A 19,839-nucleotide genomic window follows, 5' to 3' on the forward strand; every position below is an offset into this window, starting at 1 on the left:
GAAGGAGTAACACAGGGGAAAAGAATACACTGGACAGACATTCTGTGAACGTGCAACTCTGGTAAACTAAGGTAAAAATCACTCAAGGTAAACCACAGATAGGCTTATTTCAACTTCTTGCTCTTACTGGCTGTTAATGTCTGGTCCTGTTTCAGTCTGATGCCCCATAGGTGAAGGAATCCTTATCCCTGTTCCTTTTTTTCCCACGAAGTCGTGTGCTGGCTGTATGGGATTGTCATTAGTGTCTGATCACTTCTTGGTTTAGGTGGTACAATGTGTTACACTCACAAACAAGCAAGACACCCTGTCATCTTTGTGAGTAATCTTTTCCATGGCAAAAAGTCATCAAAAATTAAAGTATATGGGGAAGAAGTGAAGCAATTTTTTTTGTGCTGATTGGAACTACAGTCTAACCTAGTGTGGAAATACAGCATAACAAGCTCTCATCCCCAAATTACTTTTTGACTTTTCTCTGTAAAGCAGTGTCCTATATATCCTGCTAAACTGTTCTTCAGGAAGCTCCTGAGGAATTTTCTGAATCTGAGATAAACAGAGGGTCTCAGCATTGTGTGGTTTTCCCTTTTTTATTTTTTTATTTTTTTTGTTCTTAGCTATCAAGAGACATACAGTTTCTTTTTTCTAAAAATGTAAAATGTTCTTCCCATGCTTAGGATTTTAATTATAAATGAGGGGCATTACGTGCAAGCACTATGTTTGCGGGGGCTACAGCCTTAAATCTACACTGTCCTGCTAACCTTATCTATGATGGATCCATAAAGCATGCCCCAGTGTCCTGCCTGTGGCAATAAGAGATTGTTACTGAGAGTCTGACTCTTTAATTACTGCATTGGTGGTCTGCTTTTTCCTTCAGTGCTTCTTCTAAGTAGACTCTATTTTAATGTGGTGGGTTTTTTTTTTTTTTTTTTTTTTGCACACTTGTTTCTTTTATTTTCTTCTTGATTCTTTCATTCTATTTTGTTTGTTTGAAGAACAGCATACCTTTCAAGTGGGTACAGTACGGTTTTCAAAACCAGACAGGTAATGTTTTTGCTTGCTTTCAAACAATTAACTTGTTGTACAGTCAAAAAAAATCTTTACTTCATCTAGTAAGAGTAATGTACCGGGATGGTTCTGTTATTCCACTTCATTTATACAAGTGCTTTTGTAGAAGGAAAATGTGCTGTTAGAATATGGATGAACTTTGCTAATGCACTTATACAGTCGTCTTCACTGAAATCAGCTGCATACCTAGAGACTATAGGCTACATGCTGTAGAGGAACACAAGCTGTATATGCAGCTAAACATTTAGACAGGTGTCTGTATTTTCTCAGAGACTTTGGTATTGCTCATAGGTGATTTGTTGTCCAAAGTATTCCAGCAGTTACCTGCATACAGTATAGTAGGTCAATGGTTAAGTACTCAAATAACCTGTCTTAAAACTAGTAAATAAATACCGAGTGTTCTTGTTCCTTTGGGAGTGGCTCGGGACAGCATTTGTAAATAGATGAGCCATGCCTTCATTTTCCAGTGGTGCTGGAATCAAGGGAAGTAGTTGCCCTTTTTAGCACTAGGTTCCAGTACCTTGCAATTTTAGGGTTTAGGCTTTAGGAAAATGCCTTCAGGACTACTGCACAGTCGCAAATAAAAGTTTCAGTATTTTCTGTCTGATTTTAGTAACCTTGTGTCCACAAAATTTTTTTGGAATGGGGAGTCTCAGTAACTGTCCTAACAGGCTTCTTCTGAGTGTGTTGTAGCTTGCAAGAAGAATTCAGCAGGGCACTAATCTTGAGATAGTTGAGCTGGCCTTTTGGCTAAAACCTCTAATCTCCTACTGTATCTGTGGGCTTGAGATATTCAAACTGTGTGATGTCTTCACCTGGTAGACAATAATTCCATTTTATCTCAGGGAAAAGGTGGCTACAGTTTGACCAATTTTCTCTGCCTTGCAGCCTGGCGCTATGTAGGAGCAGCAGGAGGTTTCCTTTTCATTGCCATTCAGCTCATCCTGCTTGTTGAGTTTGCACACAAATGGAATAAAAACTGGTATGTGTTGGGCAAATATTGTGTATATATATATATACACTATATAGTGTATATATATATATGCTATATAATAGTATAATATATAATATTATGGTGCACTCCTGAACAGCACACCTCTTGGAACAAAGGAATGAAGCATTTAAAAGTAGTATAGATGTTGATGTTTAGAACTGTGCATCTCTGTGTTGTCCGCTTTCGTCCTTCCCCAGAGGAAGTGCTTCCTCCTTATTCTGCTCTGTGCTGATATGTTCTGAACCTAAATTGTTCTGCTTCCAATAAGTAGTAGCTTGTTGGGATGCAAACACTTTGTTCTAAGTAGTTCTGTTTTCTGAGAAAATATACTTGCTAGAGAATTAAACGAGATTTGCAAAATGTAGCAGTGAAACTGTATGCAGTGGTACAAACTGGTAAATCCTGGGTTTTTTTCTATCAGCATAATGCACATCACATGATTTATTTAGTCATTAATGTATTTTTGGTTGTGAGAAATGCTGCTTTCTTTAACTTCTTTTTTCTCATCTAAATATGCACGATTCTGTTGTCAACCCACATATACCATGTTTTGGCATTGACTTAATTTCAGCTTGATATTATGCTCCTAGTCTTTAGCCTCTGCTCTTGGATTAAAATATTTAAATTCTACTCCTTTGTTTAAGATTTTCTTGTATGAAAGATATTTTTACTGCTAATTCTGACAGCTGCTTTTTTGTGGATAAAAAATTTCCAGCAGCATTTAACATTAGCACTTTCTACAAAAGATGTTCATTTCCACAGAAAAAAAAAAAAGCACTAACGCTAATGAAAGTTTCCTTCGATTTCATGGATGGAACCTAGCAAGGGCCTCTGTTAGTGTAGTGATATACACATGCTTCAGGAACATAAGCACTGTCTTTTGTGTTTGATGTCATGAACTATTCAGCTATTAGAACTTTAATTTTTGGGAAGGGAGATAAAATAAGATGCTTGTCTTTGTCTCCACAGGACTGCAAGTGCGAATCACAAGCAGATGTGGAGTGGTTTGCTCGCCCTGGTCACTCTCATCTTGTACTCTGTTGCTGTGGCAGCCCTGGTCCTCATGGCTCTTTTCTACACGCGTTCAGAGGGCTGCTTGTCTAACAAGATCCTGATTGGTGTCAATGGTGGCCTGTGCCTCTTTGTGTCACTGGTAGCCGTATCACCCTGTGTCCAGAATCGTGAGTGCTAACCTCCTCCTGGTTTTCTGTTGCTGCTGAAGTTGTGTGCCTTGGAGCATGAGCTGTGTTCTGGGCACAAAGCCTCCTGATAGTTCAGACCTATTGCAGCTCTTGTCCCTGTCTCCTTAATCGACACTATGCTGTGCTGTTGTTGCTCACCAGCTCAGCTGCTAAAACTGCAGAGATGTAAGATGTTTTAGGCATGCCATCAGGCACCTATGCTGTAAAGAATGCTCATGTGCTGATGGCTGGTAAGGTGTAGAGGAGTTTACATAACGCTTGCACCATTAGCAGTTCAGTCAATGGCAGTAATACCCTTTCACCTCTGTTTTAGCTTTTGCTTTTGACTGCTTGCAATTTACCATCTGTAAAGTTTGGGCCTGAAGTAGCTGACAGCAGTATTTTATTATTCTCTGGTATGTTCGATGTATGCTGTTAGTATCTTGCATATATTGGACCCGGAAGTAGTAATTTGAGTGGCTCCAAAGCAAGCTTTGTGGGCAAATGAATGTATTGTGGCAGCCTGTCAATAGCTTTTTGGAAGGTTGGTGCTTTTGACAAGAGCAGAATGGTGATTCATTTCTTATGTGGGAATCTTTAATGCCTTTCTAAAGCAGCCAGCAAAACTAAATGGCAGACTCCTTTCTCTTCACTTGCTGGATGAAACATATCTAAACTTACAAACTGCTTAAAATAAAAACTAAATGGTACTCCCCTCTTTTGAAACATACTAATGTGCTTGCTGTTGCCTAAGGGATATCAATTTATTTTTCAGTTTGTTAAAATACCTACAAAAATCTTATATCGTTCTCTTTCTTCTAAAGGCCAGCCCCATTCTGGTTTGCTGCAGTCAGGAGTTATCAGCTGCTATGTCATGTACCTCACTTTCTCAGCGCTATCCAGCAAGCCACCAGAAACCAGTAAGTGCTTCATGTAAATGATTTCAGACAAAGCATGTGTTAAAACTGAGAAGGCCTTTAGGAAACCTTAGCACAGAGGAATGTAGGAGTGCTGGTTTTGATCTGCTCTGGTGTATGCAAAAGAAATTGTAGATAATAAATTTGGGCAGCATTTGAGAGACCGTGAACACTCTCCCTGTAGCATCAGTGCTTTGGTCTAGAGGAGCATAATGCAGTTTGTGGATTGCATCTGTTGCATGAGAGTCATTCCAGCTTGTTTTCTACTGATAAATTTCCCAGAGTCCTGCAGTCTGTCCATGTGGCAAGTGCATGTGCTCATATAATAGGATGTAACTAAATACATAACGTCTTTGATCACGTGATAGGAAGAGCTGGAACAAATGGCTCTTAACTGTCTCTAGAAGAGGTCAGGTCACCAGCTCCATTCCAAAGGTTACTAGATCCACACCGGTTTGTAGGTACCTTGCACCCAAGTGGCTTTGTTCTGTTTTGCTGTGCTGGCCATCAGAGTGGATACTAAAATCACTTTGTTTCTACTAGAATTGTTACCCTAGAAAGCCTTTGCCAACTAATCAAACAAAAACTTGAGTATTGTTTATCTTTCATTTTGAAAGGAAACATTCTGGGTAAAGACCTGGAGTTATGCCGCAGTAGTTTAAAGTCATGCTGTTCTTCAGTCAAGTTCCTGTACTCGGAACTAAGGAACTACCTATAGTCTTAAGTCCCTTATGCTGCAAAAACACAGCAAGACTTTACATTGAATCAAGGCGACAGTGTGTAGCATTCTTTAAACTAGGCCTCATTGCTTGCGCAAACAGATAACTTTAGGAAGGAACACAGAAACCGTGGGAATGTGAGGTCCTTAAAGATAAGTAGAGTTGCTGTTTGCAACTCAGTGGAGGGTCCCATGAAGATAAGGAGGCAGGGTTGCTGTTTACAACACAATGGAGGGTCCAGTGAAGATAAGCAGAGTTGCTGTTTGCCCCTCAGTGTGGGGGGGTCCCGGAGGGGGTCCTGTGAAAATAAGGAGGCAGAGTTGCTGTTGCGACACAATGCAACCCCCCTAAAAGTTTCCAGTGAGAAAGACTTTGAGCCTTCGTGGGGATGACTAATAGCCTTCATCCAGCGACCACCAGATGGGGCCTAGAGACCCTACCCACATTTTAGGATATTTGGAAGGGTGGAACAATATGTTAACAAGTTCCTGGAAATCCAGTGCACGTGTAACCAATTTCTTGGAAATATAATGAATCTGTATATGCTATGCCTATAAATGTGTAGTTGCCGCTTTCCTTGGTGAGCATGTTTGGCGGAGCGATCCCCCATGCACCCAGCACTGTATTAAAGAAATACCTGCTTGACATAATTCACTGGCATGTCAGGTTACTCTGTCGGATTTCTTGGCATCAACGTGCTCTTCTCAAACCGTTTCCTTTTCCCAGTTAACAATTAGTCACCTGTTTGGACGAGGAATATTCTTTTCATGTATGGAAGACTTTTCTGGTTTCAGATCATTAATGAAAAAAACCTCTTCTTCGTTATTGCTCAGCTTTTAGTATTGAAAAGCTAAAGCAATGATAGCTAGAAGCCCGGTGGCAGAAAGGAGAAATTTTACACACTTGTCCAGAGGGAGGAGGAAAGGGGCGAAGAATCTCTCGCACTTGTGTAGACACAGGCATATACACAAGCATATTCCAGAGCTAAGAACGAAAACCACACTGTTTTCGTGGAAGATTTAATTAGTAAGATAAGCAATGTTTTTGAGTGAATATAGAAATTGAGTTAGATGGCATCTGAATTACTCGTTAGATTTGATGCAGTCCGAGAAAAGAAAGGGAAGAAAGTTATGTGTGATATTAAATCATTAGTTTTGTATTATTTCGTGCTTGTGACAATCAGAGCTTTTAGCAGTTTAGTGAACAAGTGCTCTGATTTGTGTGGAATGCATTGCAAGTGTGGTTATTACATTTGGCAGAATTTGCATCAGGCATGCTCTTTCAAACTCCCTGAATCAGATGTTCCTCACTGTGTTCACCCCTGCCTTTGTCATACTAACTCTCATAATGGCTTGTGCAGCTTTTACAATGGCACATGCTGGAGCTGACACTTACTAAGTTGTCCTGTACCCTATCACTCAGATTTACCATACACTGACTTAATGTCGACTCATTCCTCAAGCAGGGACCAGCAATTCAGCCATCGTGCAAACCAGACTTGAAGAAAATGCACACTATAAATACTAATTTACAACATCCAGCACAGCTGCAAATGTCAGAAGTAAAAGGGAAACAAAAGGAAATGTCTATAGAACCTCTGCTTATCACAGTGTGCCTTTGATTTTGGTGCCAAACTGAGCTAAAAGGCATTCCAAACAGTGATCTACTTTGGTGCTGCGTCTGTTATGGATGCAGGTGGAGGATTCTGCACATCTCTTGCCAACATGTTCCCTAAAGGCTTGTCTTCCCTTCCTTGCTCCTGGTGTGGTTTTGTTTGTGTCATCTGCTGATAGTGATTTTATGCAGCCTTACATGGAACCAGGTCAGGGGACTGACTGAGCTTATTTTTAACCTGGATCTAGCCTTTGCTGCATTTTGCCCTCTGGCCTTCCAAACAGTTCTGCTGCTGCACTGGAGAAGGAAAGGGGAGATGGGAACACAGTTTGGCTGAACAGCATTGGCACAAAAACTCTTAATTTGAGATAAGATGCGGCTGTAATCGATGCTTTAGGAAGATGCTGCAGACTGTTACTTTGCTTTGACCTAAAGCGGTTACCGAAATGCTGAATGCACCTTGGAACATTGAGGAGTGAGTTTATTTCATTTCCGGAATCTAAAACTAGTATTTGCAACCATTAAATCTCTTTTTCTATGGTCTCTACGTATCTGAGATCAGGCTACACATCACTGTTTTCACTAAGTGTGAGTTTCATAGTTGTCCTCAAGACACCCTTGCACTTGAAAAAAATTGTGGTCTCAGGCGCATACTGTCTTGATTTTACATGGCTTTGTAGTCTTGGCTGAAGTGTTGGGAAACTTCCAGCTTCTTATTCTACCAGACAGTCTGTTACCTTGTTTGTCAGCTTGAGTGAGTGAGAAGCTTTATTACCCTAGTAAATTGCAGTTTTTCCCTGAAACACTGGATCTGTAAGGTTAGCTTTGCAGAATTTATTCAGTATTATTTTTTCTGAAAGATAGAAGAATACATCTGAAATGTATCTACTCAGTACAGAAGTAAAAAAAAGAATAGTTCCCTGAAAGCCTTTCTTCAGAAGAGTCCTTTGAAATACAGTGAAATGAGCATTGATAACTGTTATTTTCATTTTGTTTTTGTTTTGTGAAGTCCTGGATGAAAACAATCAGAACATCACAATCTGTGTGCCTGAATTTAGCCAAGGCCTTCATGGAGATGAAAACCTGGTTACAGGCCTGGGTACTACCATTCTCTTTGGCTGTATTCTATATTCATGGTAAGTCTTGGTGTTTACGTTTGCTATAAATGCAGTGTTTCTAACTAATGATGGCTTATAGCAGTCCTCAAGCAAAGTAATGGTGAGAAACAGAAATGAGGTGGAAGGTTTCTGTTTCCTTAATGTCAGAAATGCCCAACAGGTTAATGCAGCTTTTGAAACATCTATATTTCATTAAAACTGAATAGAGCAATTCACACCTGAAGGTGGAGGGAAAAAGTTTACACCTGTCTTTGAAGGTGATCAGTCTCAGGTGCTTTGATTCTGTATTTACTGTCCTGTCGGAATAACTCCATGCAGATATGTCTGTCTAAAAAAGCTATTTGAAATTTCTGTAATATCCTGGCAGAAGCTATCACTGTTCTCGTCTTTTTGGAATAAACAAATAAAGAAACATGTCTGGGAGGGTGTAGGGCTTCTTTTGAACAACTTGTGAGCTCAGGACTGCTATCAGCATTTACCAGCAGTATCTTGCTCTAAAATCTGTCCCTGCCCATAGTGTTGTGATGCTCACCTAGTATTACTGCAGCTTGCATCAATAAATGAAATCATCGACCAAGGGGTAAGACAGTTGCTGATAATAAAAACATAAAGTGTTACTGTTTTGGCTGTGTGAGTTGCCAGGAGACAGCACTGCCTGTCTCTTGCAGGTTTTTGAGCAGTTTTTGCTTCTAAATGAATGCAGAGTTTGTGTACTGAAACACTAATAAATTCTAAAGTGAATATGGGAGGCATTCTGAAGAAGTAGCACAGCAAGTCCTCTGCCATCAAAAATGGATATTTGTCTATTTAATTCTGATATCAAGTACATGGATTTGTATTGTGGATCTGGTTTGCATTGGAACAATATTTCCAGTGCATCAGGAGAGCGTCTGGGGAGTGACTTTCAGGTAGCCAGCCTGTTGGGGAAATGCGCCATGAATCTGGGAAGATGAGGGTTGTCAAGGGGAATTCAAAGGGAATTCTGACCTATTGCTTACTAAGGATGAGTGCATACTACAGAGCATTAGCGCACTTCTCTTTGTGGGTAGTGGGAAATTCACTGTATGATCCTGAGAGGGTAAGGCTGACTGGATAAGAAGTATTTATTACCAGAAGAAACTAGAGGAGATTTCCACCAGATGATAACAGTTACACAAGAATGTGATTTTTAACGACTGTAATACTGATAAGCGGTTGGTAATCTGCTCTGAAAACTGACTGCTGCCAGCGACAGATTACGGGCAAAGCCTTCAGAGAAGCATTTTATGAATGCTGAGCCCTAGCAATGGCTGTGAAGTTAATATAAAGGCATTAGTTGTGCACAGCAGGGAAGATCTTGTCTGAAATGCAAATTGGAGTGCTGAGCTGTCTGCAGGTGATGAATTCACCACTTTTCAGGAGTGACCTACTTTAAAGCTTGTGATTCATTCCTAGTTGGCCTGTGGCCGTCTGTCAGGCTGGTTTATACTTGTGCAGAAGAAACTTTTCACATGCTTAGCACTTGTGTTTCCTGTACTAAAAAATCACCCTTCTAGGCTGACGCAGAGGGTTCTCACTCAGTCTTCTTTTGCTTTTAGTTTGACCTCAACAACACGTGCAAGCTCTGAGACGTTGAGGGGAATATATGCATCACCTGAAACCGAAGTGAGTTCCTGCTTTGTCTGCACAGATTTCCTTGTGTGCTTTTCTTGCTGTTGTTTTCATGGCTAACTAATCTGTAATTAGGTAAAAAACAGAAGTGTGTTTGTAGCACACATGCTACTTACCTCTGGGTCTGGAACTGTCAGAATATTTGTCCGCTCTGGCCCTTCTGCAGCTCTTGCAGGTCCCTTGCCAGTGCTTTTAAGTAGTGAAATAATCTGCTGCCCTTGCATCTTAGCAGTTTGCATAGCATTGTGCAGACTTTCTGTAAATCTTCAGCTCCTCACAAGCTTGTTTTCTCATTAAAAGTCTGCTGGGCACTAAGAAACTGAAGACATTATTGAACATTTTTAATCCCAATTGCATTTGTTTTGCACATGAATTTTAATAAAAAAAAGAAAAACAGTGGTGAAAAGCTCAAAGTGTTTGTGAGAATCCGGAAATACAGATGGTACTTGCAGCACCTGGACGTGAGAAAGCAAAACATGTTTAGCTTTAGGAGCATGTCAGGTGCTGCTGAAGTTTCTCTTCACCTCTGGAAAAAGCATGTAAGCCATGACTTCTTAGCATCATAGTATGGCTTTGGGGCTGACGTGTGCCCTGCTGCAGGAGGAGCCCAAGCTGCTGGATGCAGCCCTTTTACTGAAGAGGTTCAGCTTTTGCACAGCAGCACTTGCCATCGTGGTTATTTCTGCACCGTTTGGTTTTAAAGAGCAGTACAAGAGCCACCGAACGTAAATGTAAAGAAGCGACTGACAGCATGCAGCAACTAATTGCATTCTGATTGTTTTGTCTGTGATAAAGGTCCCTTGTCTTCCCAACCATGAATATAAACATGGCTTTTTTTTTTTTTTTTTTTTGCTTGTGGTATACAGAAAGTCTTTCAGTATCAGTGCTGGAGACAGTTGAGTGTTAGGAAGGGCTAGTTGTATGTGTGCCAGCATTGCTGTTAGCATCACTGTGTGTGTGCAAGGACTTAATTTCTGACAAATGCGACTCATTAAAAGGTTTGATGGAATGCAGGACTTTTCTTCAGAGTCTTAGTACAGCCAAAGGGAAACTCAAGCTAAAGGCTTTGTTTAACAGTGGAAAGAGCCCATTAATTTGTTGAGATACAGAGTAAGAGTTTTCTTTAAACTCTCAGCCAGTCCCTTAAAAAACAAGAATGAGCTTTTTACTTATCATGAATTTATGAACCCAGTGAGTACATGTAATCACAGGTATGTAGAGTGAAAGCTGTAGTTTGTTTCAGTTGCTAGCTCTGAAGGCTTAACGCGCTCCAAAAGTTACATGCTGTCTTTATCAGACCACAACAAAATTAAATACTGGAGAAGAATTCTATCAGAAAAAATAATGTAGGTGTTGTAATACACAATACTGAGTTGTACTGTGGTGTGATGCAAAAAAGTGCGCCTAGTTTTATATTTATTGTACTCTCCACACCATTTTTCCATTCACGTTAACACTCGGCACAAGGAGTGTCTGACCCTTCAGCAGACAGTTTCAGCTTTCCTTTTTCCATCAGTTAAAAGAAAATGTTCTTTTCAGTGAAGTGATAAAAACAGCTTTCTGCTCGTACTCAGACTGGATCCATTTCAGCAAAATTTTTTAAAGATAAGTACATTTGCATTTCTGTTTTTCTCAGCCCGTGCAGCAGAGTTTCACAAGTTCGTTGTATCTTCATTTTGGTAGAGAATTAATTTAAAGAACGCTTAGATGTGAGTCTAAAGAGATACGTGTCCTTCCAAATCATTAATGTGCAACCATTTTATTGTAGCTTTTCCACCATTTTGTCATAGATTGTTTGTGCTGTAACACTGCCAGTACTTGATCTTGAATTATATAATATGGATTAATTCTTAAAGAATGATTTATTTGCTCCCAGCTCTTATTGAGTAGGTTTTTCCAAAGCTTAGAAACTGCTGTTACGAACAACTTGGCAGTTCCTAATTGGAGTACTGTGCCGGTTGGAAATACAAACCAGATTTTTCTAAATCAGTGCCTGTAACTTGGACATAACAAGACCTTCACCAGCTGTTCTGCTTCTTTGCTCCTGCACAGAGTCTCACCTTTACTGTTGTTTATTCCACAGGTAGCTCGTTGCTGCTTTTGCTGTGCACTTGATGGAGATGGTAATTACATTTTCACTGAGAAATTTACCTAGCCTAGTAGCTTTCAGACCAAACAAAGAGAGTTAAGGGCACAAGCATAGAGAGTTTGTTGTATCCTTAGTTTGTAGCATGTCAAGCTGAGGCAGCTGAAGTATTCAATGTTGGACTAAGGAGGAAAGTAGTACGTATATCAATATTGTTTTAAAACAACAGGCTAGTTAATAATTCCTTAACCTACAACCTGATAATGCAGCACTCAAAGAGAAATCTCTGCTCTTTGCATGAACATGGTTGTGACTGACTGTAGGACTTTTGGCTCAGCAGCACTGCAGGGATTCTGGTTCAGGAGGGAGTTCAGGAAGGGTGTGTCCTGCTTGCAGAACTGGTACATGAAGGGATATCAACCTGGACTTGCCAGGAGAATATCCTGCAAGTAGACCAATTTAAATAGCCCACACACTCAAAAAAATGGCAGAACCAGCAGCCTGATGTGGGGGAGCCTTTCAGTGACACTCCCATTTTTTTTGCTGAAGGTTTAGGCCCGTGCCCGGAGAGCAAGAAAATGCTCTGACTTCTGCTTTGCAGAATCAGACTAGACATTTTGTTCTGATTTTCATGAATCTAGACACTATTTTCAGTTCTCATTAAATTTGCAAAAGTTTTCTTTTTTCTCGTCTCTTACAGCTGATGCTGAGGAGCATGTTGAAAAAAGGGGGGGCCAGACCGTGATTTATGATGAAAAGAAAGGCACAGTGTACAGCTATACCTTCTTCCACTTTGTTTTCTTCCTGGCTTCACTCTACGTAATGATGACAGTAACTCATTGGTTCCAGTAAGTGCATTTCCTTTAAAGCTGAGAAACTAATGTCTCTGGGCACAGAGAGGAGAGATCTGAGTGGCAATGCCTGCTGTTAGTGCATCTCCTCTCATAAAGTCAGAAGCTGCAGGAGAGGGTGCAAGTCTTTCCTGGGGTATTTTTGAGCAAGCTCTTGCTCTACGAATAACTGCCCTCCCCTCCTTTGTGGCTGTGTTAACCTAGTTGAAGTGTATGACCCATCTGGAAAAACAGAGGCTACTACAATTCATGGTACGAGCAGTGAGTTTATTGCATTTTTTTTTTCTCTTTAACAGCTATGAAAGTGCTCAGATTGAAAAATTCTTCACTGGAACCTGGTCCATCTTCTGGATTAAGATGGTCTCCTGTTGGTTTTGTGTCTTTCTCTATTTATGGACTCTTGTTGCTCCACTCTGTTGCCCAACCAGGCAGTTCTCAGTGTGATCACTCAGAAGGACCTTCTGAGTGTTTTATCTTTTTCTTTTTTTTCCTGTTACAAATAAGGTTCAGTGGTCACTTTGTAATGAGGAAACACCCACTGCCTCATTATCATAATATACCAGGTAGTAGCTTTTTAGTTAGACTAAAATGATTGAAAACTTTTTTTTTTAAACTCTTTAATTGTCAGCAAATGTTGTCCAAGGGGATGAATCTGTTCCAAAACTTTTTAAGACTGATGCGTATAGTGTAAAGAAAATGGTTGTTTCATTAACAGGAATAAGTGAAATGCTTTTGGAATAACTGACAATCTTTCTCTGACTTTATTGGCAAGAGAATTAAAAAAAGTGGTGCAGATATCAAACATTCACAGAAGATGTATCTTCTAGCAAAATGCATTTCTTTTTATAATCTTTTATTAACCACGTCTTTTGCAACGATGATGTGAACTGCTGTTTTGTACAGCCTGTAATTCTTCTAAGTAGTACCCAATTCACTTTTTCTAGAAACATACCTGAATACTGATTTAGAAATAGAGAATATACAAAAATTTGACTGCCAAAACATCTAAAAATTGTTTAAATATATTATAAATTATTATATTACCTAGATTGAGAAAGCAGTCTACGATTGAGAATATTTATCCTATTGTAACTTAAACAGGCATCTGAATGTTTTATGCAATTCAGAACTGATGCAGTTATTAACAGAGTGGAGTTCTACACACACAGATTCTTGAGCTCTGAATTTTGATTAATTTTGCTTTGCCAGATTAAGATTAGTGTCTGCAAGTTTTGTGTACTGTACAAGGATTTAAGATACGGTACAATCTTTATTCAAAATGTTTTCTGCTGAGGAAATGTTAATCACAAGAGCACTGCCAGTTGCTGTTAATGGTCAGCGTGGAATGCTCAGTTACTTTTCTGCCCTGCTGACTCAGTTTGTGTCTAAGGATCTCCCAGGATCTTCAGTTCTGTTTCTGTTACTGATTTGAAAATACAGCGTTAGTAAGAAAAAGGACTGCAGTCATCCTCCTTTTCTGCCTCTGTTGTTTGGAAGCGTTCTTCCTAACTGCTGTGCTTTTATACTTCTCTGCTGGCATTAGTTTTGTTGTTGTAGTGGGAGGTAGCCGACCGATCCGTTAGTGGGAGTGGAACTTCTTTTGGAGTGCTCCTATTTCCAGCAGCGGGATAAGGAGTCAGGAAAACAAAAGCAGAAAGCACAAATCTGACAGCAGCTGCCATAGTACAAATGACTGACTTGACAGTATACAGCCCTACATACAGCCCTATATAATTTTTTTCTTTTTTTTTTCTTTTTTTTTTTTTTTCTTCTAGCAAACAGTTTGGTGGTTGGACAACAGCTCTAATGCTCCAAGCACTGAATAAGGTTGAACCTACTTAAATTATCTACTTACCAGTGGGAAAAACTTACAACTGAAAGTTACCCCCAAGGGTTTTTCCTTCTCTCTTTCTGTGTGTACGTGTATCCGTATACGTATATACACACAACGTGAAGTGTGCAGGTTATAAACCAAAACAGCCTATTTAGCAGGTGTAGGGTGTTTTGTTTTGTTTTCTTTATTTGAAAATGTGATTGAGCCTTAAGTGCTCACCCAGTGCTTTCTACAAAACAGAAGCACAACACAGTGGCCAGTGAGGTGGCCAAAATATTTATATGCCTTATTTGTTCTGTTGCAATAACTGATAGCTAAGGCACACCTGGTGAGTGATCCTAATATAACACTTCTCGGTTCTGCTCTTGTTCTGTTCACCATTTTTAGCTGTCTTGTTGCTGTGGTATCCTAGGGCTTCTGTCCTTCTTGCAATTTGCTAGTGGTGTTATCTTCCCAAATCCTTACACTCTTACCTCAAGCAAAATCCACAGGCATGGATGTCCTGGACCTACTGCAGTGACTAGGAGCCTCAAAATACCTCTTGTATGAAGACTGAGGGAAGGAGGAATCTCTAATAGCTCCAGCGCTCTAAAAACTGTTGGCCTGTTTTTGTCATTCCTTTTGCTTCTGCTAGGAGATTCTGGTCTTGTTAAGAGCTCTGTTAGCAGGGGGCCCATACGCTGGTCTGCGTTTGCAATCCAGCAAAGCAGATCTTTTTGCAGTAGAAAGGCATTTGTTATTGCATTTGCAATCAGGAAGCATTTAGTTGTGCCATCTTTAAGATAAGAGCTTATGGACTGTGCAGTAATGAATATTGTCTCACCTTACTAGTAGCAGCTATTCTGACAAAAACCGTTTTGATCCAGAATTTCAACTGTGATGTGCAACTGAGATAGTCCAGCCCTTCAGTCTCCCTTGGCAAATGTGAATGCTGTTCTCTAATGTAGAGAGGCTCATAGGAGTTGCCTTCTAGTGTCAGTTATGTTGTAGCATGAGAAAACAAACCTATTTTATTAAAGTTAGCAACGTTATTTCTAGCAGAACAATCTGGGCAAGAAGCTCTACAGAAGAAGGCATTTAGTATGTCAAGTTGTAAGTCAGTGAATGGCAGCTGTTCTCTGAATCTGATAAAAGGCATCTCAGTCACAAATTTGGTGGATTTTAATACATATCTTGGCCAACAGGTATTCTTATTTGCTTATAAAAATGCTTTTTTTATGTGGGTAGTATCTGCCTACATAAAGACTTGATGCACCTCCTTGTGCACACTTTTTATAACTTGTATTTAGGGAAATAGTTTTTGCACAGAGGAAACAGGGTTGTATCCACAATGAGGCCCGAGTCCATTCTTCTTAAACAGATTGGCCTTGCTGAGTTATTCCTTCCCCTTCCCCTTCCACAGCTATTGACTTTACATGGCTGTGGGTATACAGAGGGTGGAGCAGCACAGTGCCAGACTGTGCTGTTCTGTCTGCATCTGAGCAAGCCGTGTGGGGAGAAGACCCTGGAAATAATTTTGAAGACCTGCCTGTCTATTCTGAGACCCCAGATCTGACTGTGGGTCTCCAAGCCTTTCTAAGGAATTAATAATTGCTGGCACCTCAGTGCACAAAGCCTCAGTGAGGCATGGCCTCCTGCTGGCCAGGCAAAGATTTCAGCCTTAGCATTTGTTGTGAAATCTGTACTGTGAACTTTCCGCACACAACTACTTAGTAAAAATCCTGGGCTAGGATCTAAGATTCAAATGCCCGAATCATTGATTGCAAACAGTTCACAGAGATGGGCTTTTAGAATCTTTTCAACAAGTGCCTTCAGACCTACTGCCATGAGAGCAGTGGCACTGGAACTGGAAAACCTAAACTGAGCCTGCAACGCGGTGCTGCTGCCTTCACCGCTGCATACAAGGCGCATTGATGCCTGTGGTGCATGTGTAAGACCAAATAACCTGTGCCTGGCCAGCTGCTGGGGTGAGACTGATGTGGGGTGTTACAGTGCAGTGGAAGATGAACTGGGAAAACTCATGGGTAGTCCCAAAAGGCTATTACTTGCACTGTAAGCAGCTGGACATCCTCTCCCTGTGCCCAAAAGGGCTGCACTGCTTGAGGCAGTCAGCAGTGCAGTGTCCCTCCGGCACCAAGGCTCTCCTTGCGCCACAGCTATTCTTTGAGTCTGTTCCCAGACAAAAGACAGCATTACAGCATTTCTGGTTCCTGGTATTTTTGAGCTGTGTAAAGTGAGGAAGCTGCTGTTTTAAAGACAGGAAGATGGGAGGCTCTGCTACTTTTCCTCTACTTAAGCTTGAATTTGAGCTAGTGTCATTGTTCAGGGGACTCTTAGAGCAACAGTCCACGCTGGCAGAAGTTAGTTCTGCTAGTAAAATGGAACAGCGTATTGGTGTTTTCCTACTTGTTAAAATTGCCACCAGAACAAGGGTTACTTGGAACCTCACTGCTGCCTGCGTCTGGAGCCATTTTTCTCGTGAAAGCGACCAAGAGCTGAAACAATGATGGCTGCTTCTTATTTGGGGATAAAACCAGTGGCATGGACTCAGAGAACAAGTCTGTGAATCCAAATACTGGACTAACAAATGAGACCACAAAACCTTATGAAGAACATACGGAAAGCAGATGGACGTGTTTGCTGTTTACCACCTTGTTCCTCCAAGCGCGCAGGCTGCCCTTGCAGCTGGAAGCTGAGTAAGGAACTTCACTGTGCTCACAAATCAGTTATGCGTTTCTGATGCTTCTACCTTCATACTTCAAGCATTTCCATGAGGGTCAAAAAGCTTGTACTTGCCCTGCTATTCTGAGAAATCCTAGCTGGGTTTGGGCCACTTTTGTCTGAAACGGGTAATTCGGTGTTGCTAGTGCACGCATAGTCCAGAGAGAGGGCTTATCCCTCACAGAATCATAAAAGCTGCATGTCTATTTATTTATTTATTTTGTGTTTTAGCACCTTTTTACGAGTCTTGAAGCGCTTTGACAGTATAAGCTATGTACCTGTAACAGCTTCACCAGCCGCTTGCACAGCCATTTCTGGGCTAGAGCATGGCTATGGATCAAGCAACTGTTACACTTGAAGAGAGAGAGAGAGAGAGAGAGAGAGAAAAGTCTGTTTCCTAACAATTCTCTAGTTTTGACCAATGCATAAGGGAAATTTAGGAACTCAAGATTCCGCTGCTTTAGCTTTGGCGAGCAGCCTGCAGTGTCATGGAGATCTCTGAAAAAACTGGCAACAAAATAATCCACTGGTGGGCTTTAAAACACGCTATGAAGAGTTTATGCTATGGACTATTACACTTTTCTCTTAAATGCATTGGTGATGCAAAAAAAAATTGCAAGATTGTACATACGTGGCTAAATGATCAAGATTATTTGCAGCTAAAATTTTGTTCTTGTCTTTCTGTGGGCTTTAGAAGCAGTCTGTTCTCTGTGCAGGCTGTATCCTCTCATTTTCTTTACCTTTTTCTCTTTGAGTTTGTTTTCTGAAAGCACTGCAAGCCTGCATAACTCCCGTCCTGCTGCCTGCCATGGCAATATCACTGGTCCTAGAAACTGACAGACTTCTTCTCCAGGTCTTGTTGATTCCTGCCTGTCTGTAAGAGCAGAGCTGCAGTGCTGAAGCAAAGTTGAGGATTGTAGCTTTGTGTATGGATCAGGTTTCCGGTATGGAAAATGCATCTTTGTTTTCCTGAGGTGTCCTGCAAGTTCTTGTGGGAGGAAAACACATAATCAGCACAGTGAAACTTTACTTTGTGTTTTCAGTTTTATAAACAGTAATTTGAACTCAGTGTTTCATATGACCGTACAAGGGAATGCCAGGGGTCAAGTGCTTGGAAAGCTGTGGTTCTTTGTACCCTTAGCAGGACACGTAGCCTGGGAATGGCTGCAGCTGCATTTCCAGCATCCCGGGGGCAGAAGGCGTGGTGCGGGAGGGGATGCAGGCACGCAGCACCGTGCCTGGTGCAGCCACCTTGGGCTCTGTGTCGGGAGGCTGCCAGGTCGCGGTGGTGGCCTTCTAGTGCCAGGAGACGCTGTGGGTTTCAAGCAGGCCACAAATCCATTTGTTCTGTTTTGTTTTTCCCAGTCCTGCTGTAGAATCATTCCATATCTGTTCGGTAATACTTTTTCTTAAGAACGTCAGATTTTGTTTTCAAACGCAAACCACATTGACTTCCCCCGTTTGCCATCCTCCGATAGCTCCCACTGCTGCAGTGCAGCCGCCTGCGCAGACTTCAGAGGGGCTGCAGCTGAGCCCTGCGTGGCTCCAGCTGCGCCAGTCCGAGCTGGGGTGCAGCACTTGGGCTGCCTTTTTGCCAAAGAAGTCTCAGTCCGAAGCCAAGGAAAATTTTGGAAAGCTACGGGAAAATAATGTTCTGTTACGCATACCTTAGCTTTATTTTTCCTCTTATTGATGCTTGTCCAGGTGCTTAGGTGTAGTTGGGCATCCGTGCAGTCTTAAAGCAGGGAAAATTGATGTTCAGAGAAAAATCTTCAACTTGTCCTATACAAGCTGAGTAAATACTTACAAGGAACATATGGTTTGTTGTGTGCTTTTTATTTACCAGAAATGGTGTTTAGTCATGCCATGTTTGAGAACGGGATGCAAACTAGGCAAAACGTAAACACTTTTTCTTAATGGTGAGGGGGTTTTAGTCCTTTTCTTAATATCTCAAGGGAACTTTTCAGTGTGTTTGTGTGGTTTAGTTTTACTAGTCTATAGCCCAGTGAAGTGGAGATTTGCTAGTTTTATTTAACATTTTTGTGAGAGTTGTGATCTGTAATAACTGTAACACTTTGACTTTTAGGGATTGGTAACGGCTTCAGAATTCTAAGAACTTAACTGAAAATAGCCTCGTCTTTTTACAGCATGTTAATGGTTTTTATGGACACTTCCTTTTGTATACTGAGTGAATGTACTGTTATAGGTTTAATGTTTAATGGACCAATAAAGTTTTTCATACGTATGAAGTTGTTTGTGCTATATAAAAGTTGAAAAGAAGTCAACTCAGGAGAAATTTCACATATATTAAGATATGAAGTAAACAGCTGCTGAGCCAGCAGAAGTAAGTTGGTTCATCTTTTTTTCCACTACATTTGAATGTTGTTTAAGAGAAAAAAAGATGTCACAGGTGGAATTATGCACTTCACTCCTAAGAGAAGTGGCAACATGTTGATGTACAATAGTGATTTAACACAGCAACTTACTTAACAAGATTCAAGACAACGGGGTGCCCTTGATTATTTACTGCATAGAGGATAGCATTGACCACCCTCATCCAGTTGAGTCACGAGGCTCAGAGAGGACACCTTCGCTTTCTAAATTTGAACCACAGAGGTAAGGAGCCAAGCTGCAGCCAGACCCACCTCTGGTCATATCTAAGGGATCTGCCTCCACCCAGCTGTGTGCACAGGGCCCAGGCAGGATGCTGCTGTCTTCAGGTGATTCCCCTCAGGAGATGGCCCTTAGGGAGCAGCAGCGTTTGAAGCAGGTTCATGGTGTCCGTAGCCCTTGATTAGGAGTTAACCTCTGGCGCGGCGGGAGGCAGCAGCCCCAGCACTCCTGGGTACTTGCAGCTGCTGCTCCACTGGCGCAGGCGTGGTGAGGGAGATGGGCACACTTGACTTTAGAGAAGTGGGACTGCAATGCCTGTTGGCCAGTGGCCATGCATGGAGCTCTGCACTGCACAGCGGTCCAGACAGCAGTGGTGGTGGCGAAGTGCTCACACACCGGGTCTGATGGATGCGTGGCGGGCAGCAGGGTTTCCCAAGCCCTGAGCATGACCTTGCAGCAAATCTTTGTCCGCAACAGGG

General features: G+C 41.3%; 1 protein-coding gene across 2 annotated transcripts in view; it reads left to right on the plus strand.

Moving 5' to 3' along the window:
* Positions 1–18,996, plus strand: part of SERINC5 (serine incorporator 5) — a 43,287-nt gene extending 24,291 nt beyond the window's left edge. For both annotated transcript variants that reach the window (XM_021380385.1, XM_021380384.1), the window contains exons 5-12: positions 1,951–2,044; positions 3,026–3,237; positions 4,062–4,157; positions 7,497–7,623; positions 9,183–9,249; positions 11,339–11,378; positions 12,042–12,189; positions 12,489–18,996. In XM_021380385.1, coding sequence (XP_021236060.1) covers positions 1,951–2,044; positions 3,026–3,237; positions 4,062–4,157; positions 7,497–7,623; positions 9,183–9,249; positions 11,339–11,378; positions 12,042–12,189; positions 12,489–12,636 — 932 coding nt within the window. In that variant the 3' untranslated portion in view covers positions 12,637–18,996. The remainder of the gene's footprint in view (positions 1–1,950; positions 2,045–3,025; positions 3,238–4,061; positions 4,158–7,496; positions 7,624–9,182; positions 9,250–11,338; positions 11,379–12,041; positions 12,190–12,488) is intronic.

Source organism: Numida meleagris, chromosome Z, assembly GCF_002078875.1.
Source record: "Numida meleagris isolate 19003 breed g44 Domestic line chromosome Z, NumMel1.0, whole genome shotgun sequence".
NCBI lineage: Eukaryota > Metazoa > Chordata > Aves > Galliformes > Numididae > Numida > Numida meleagris.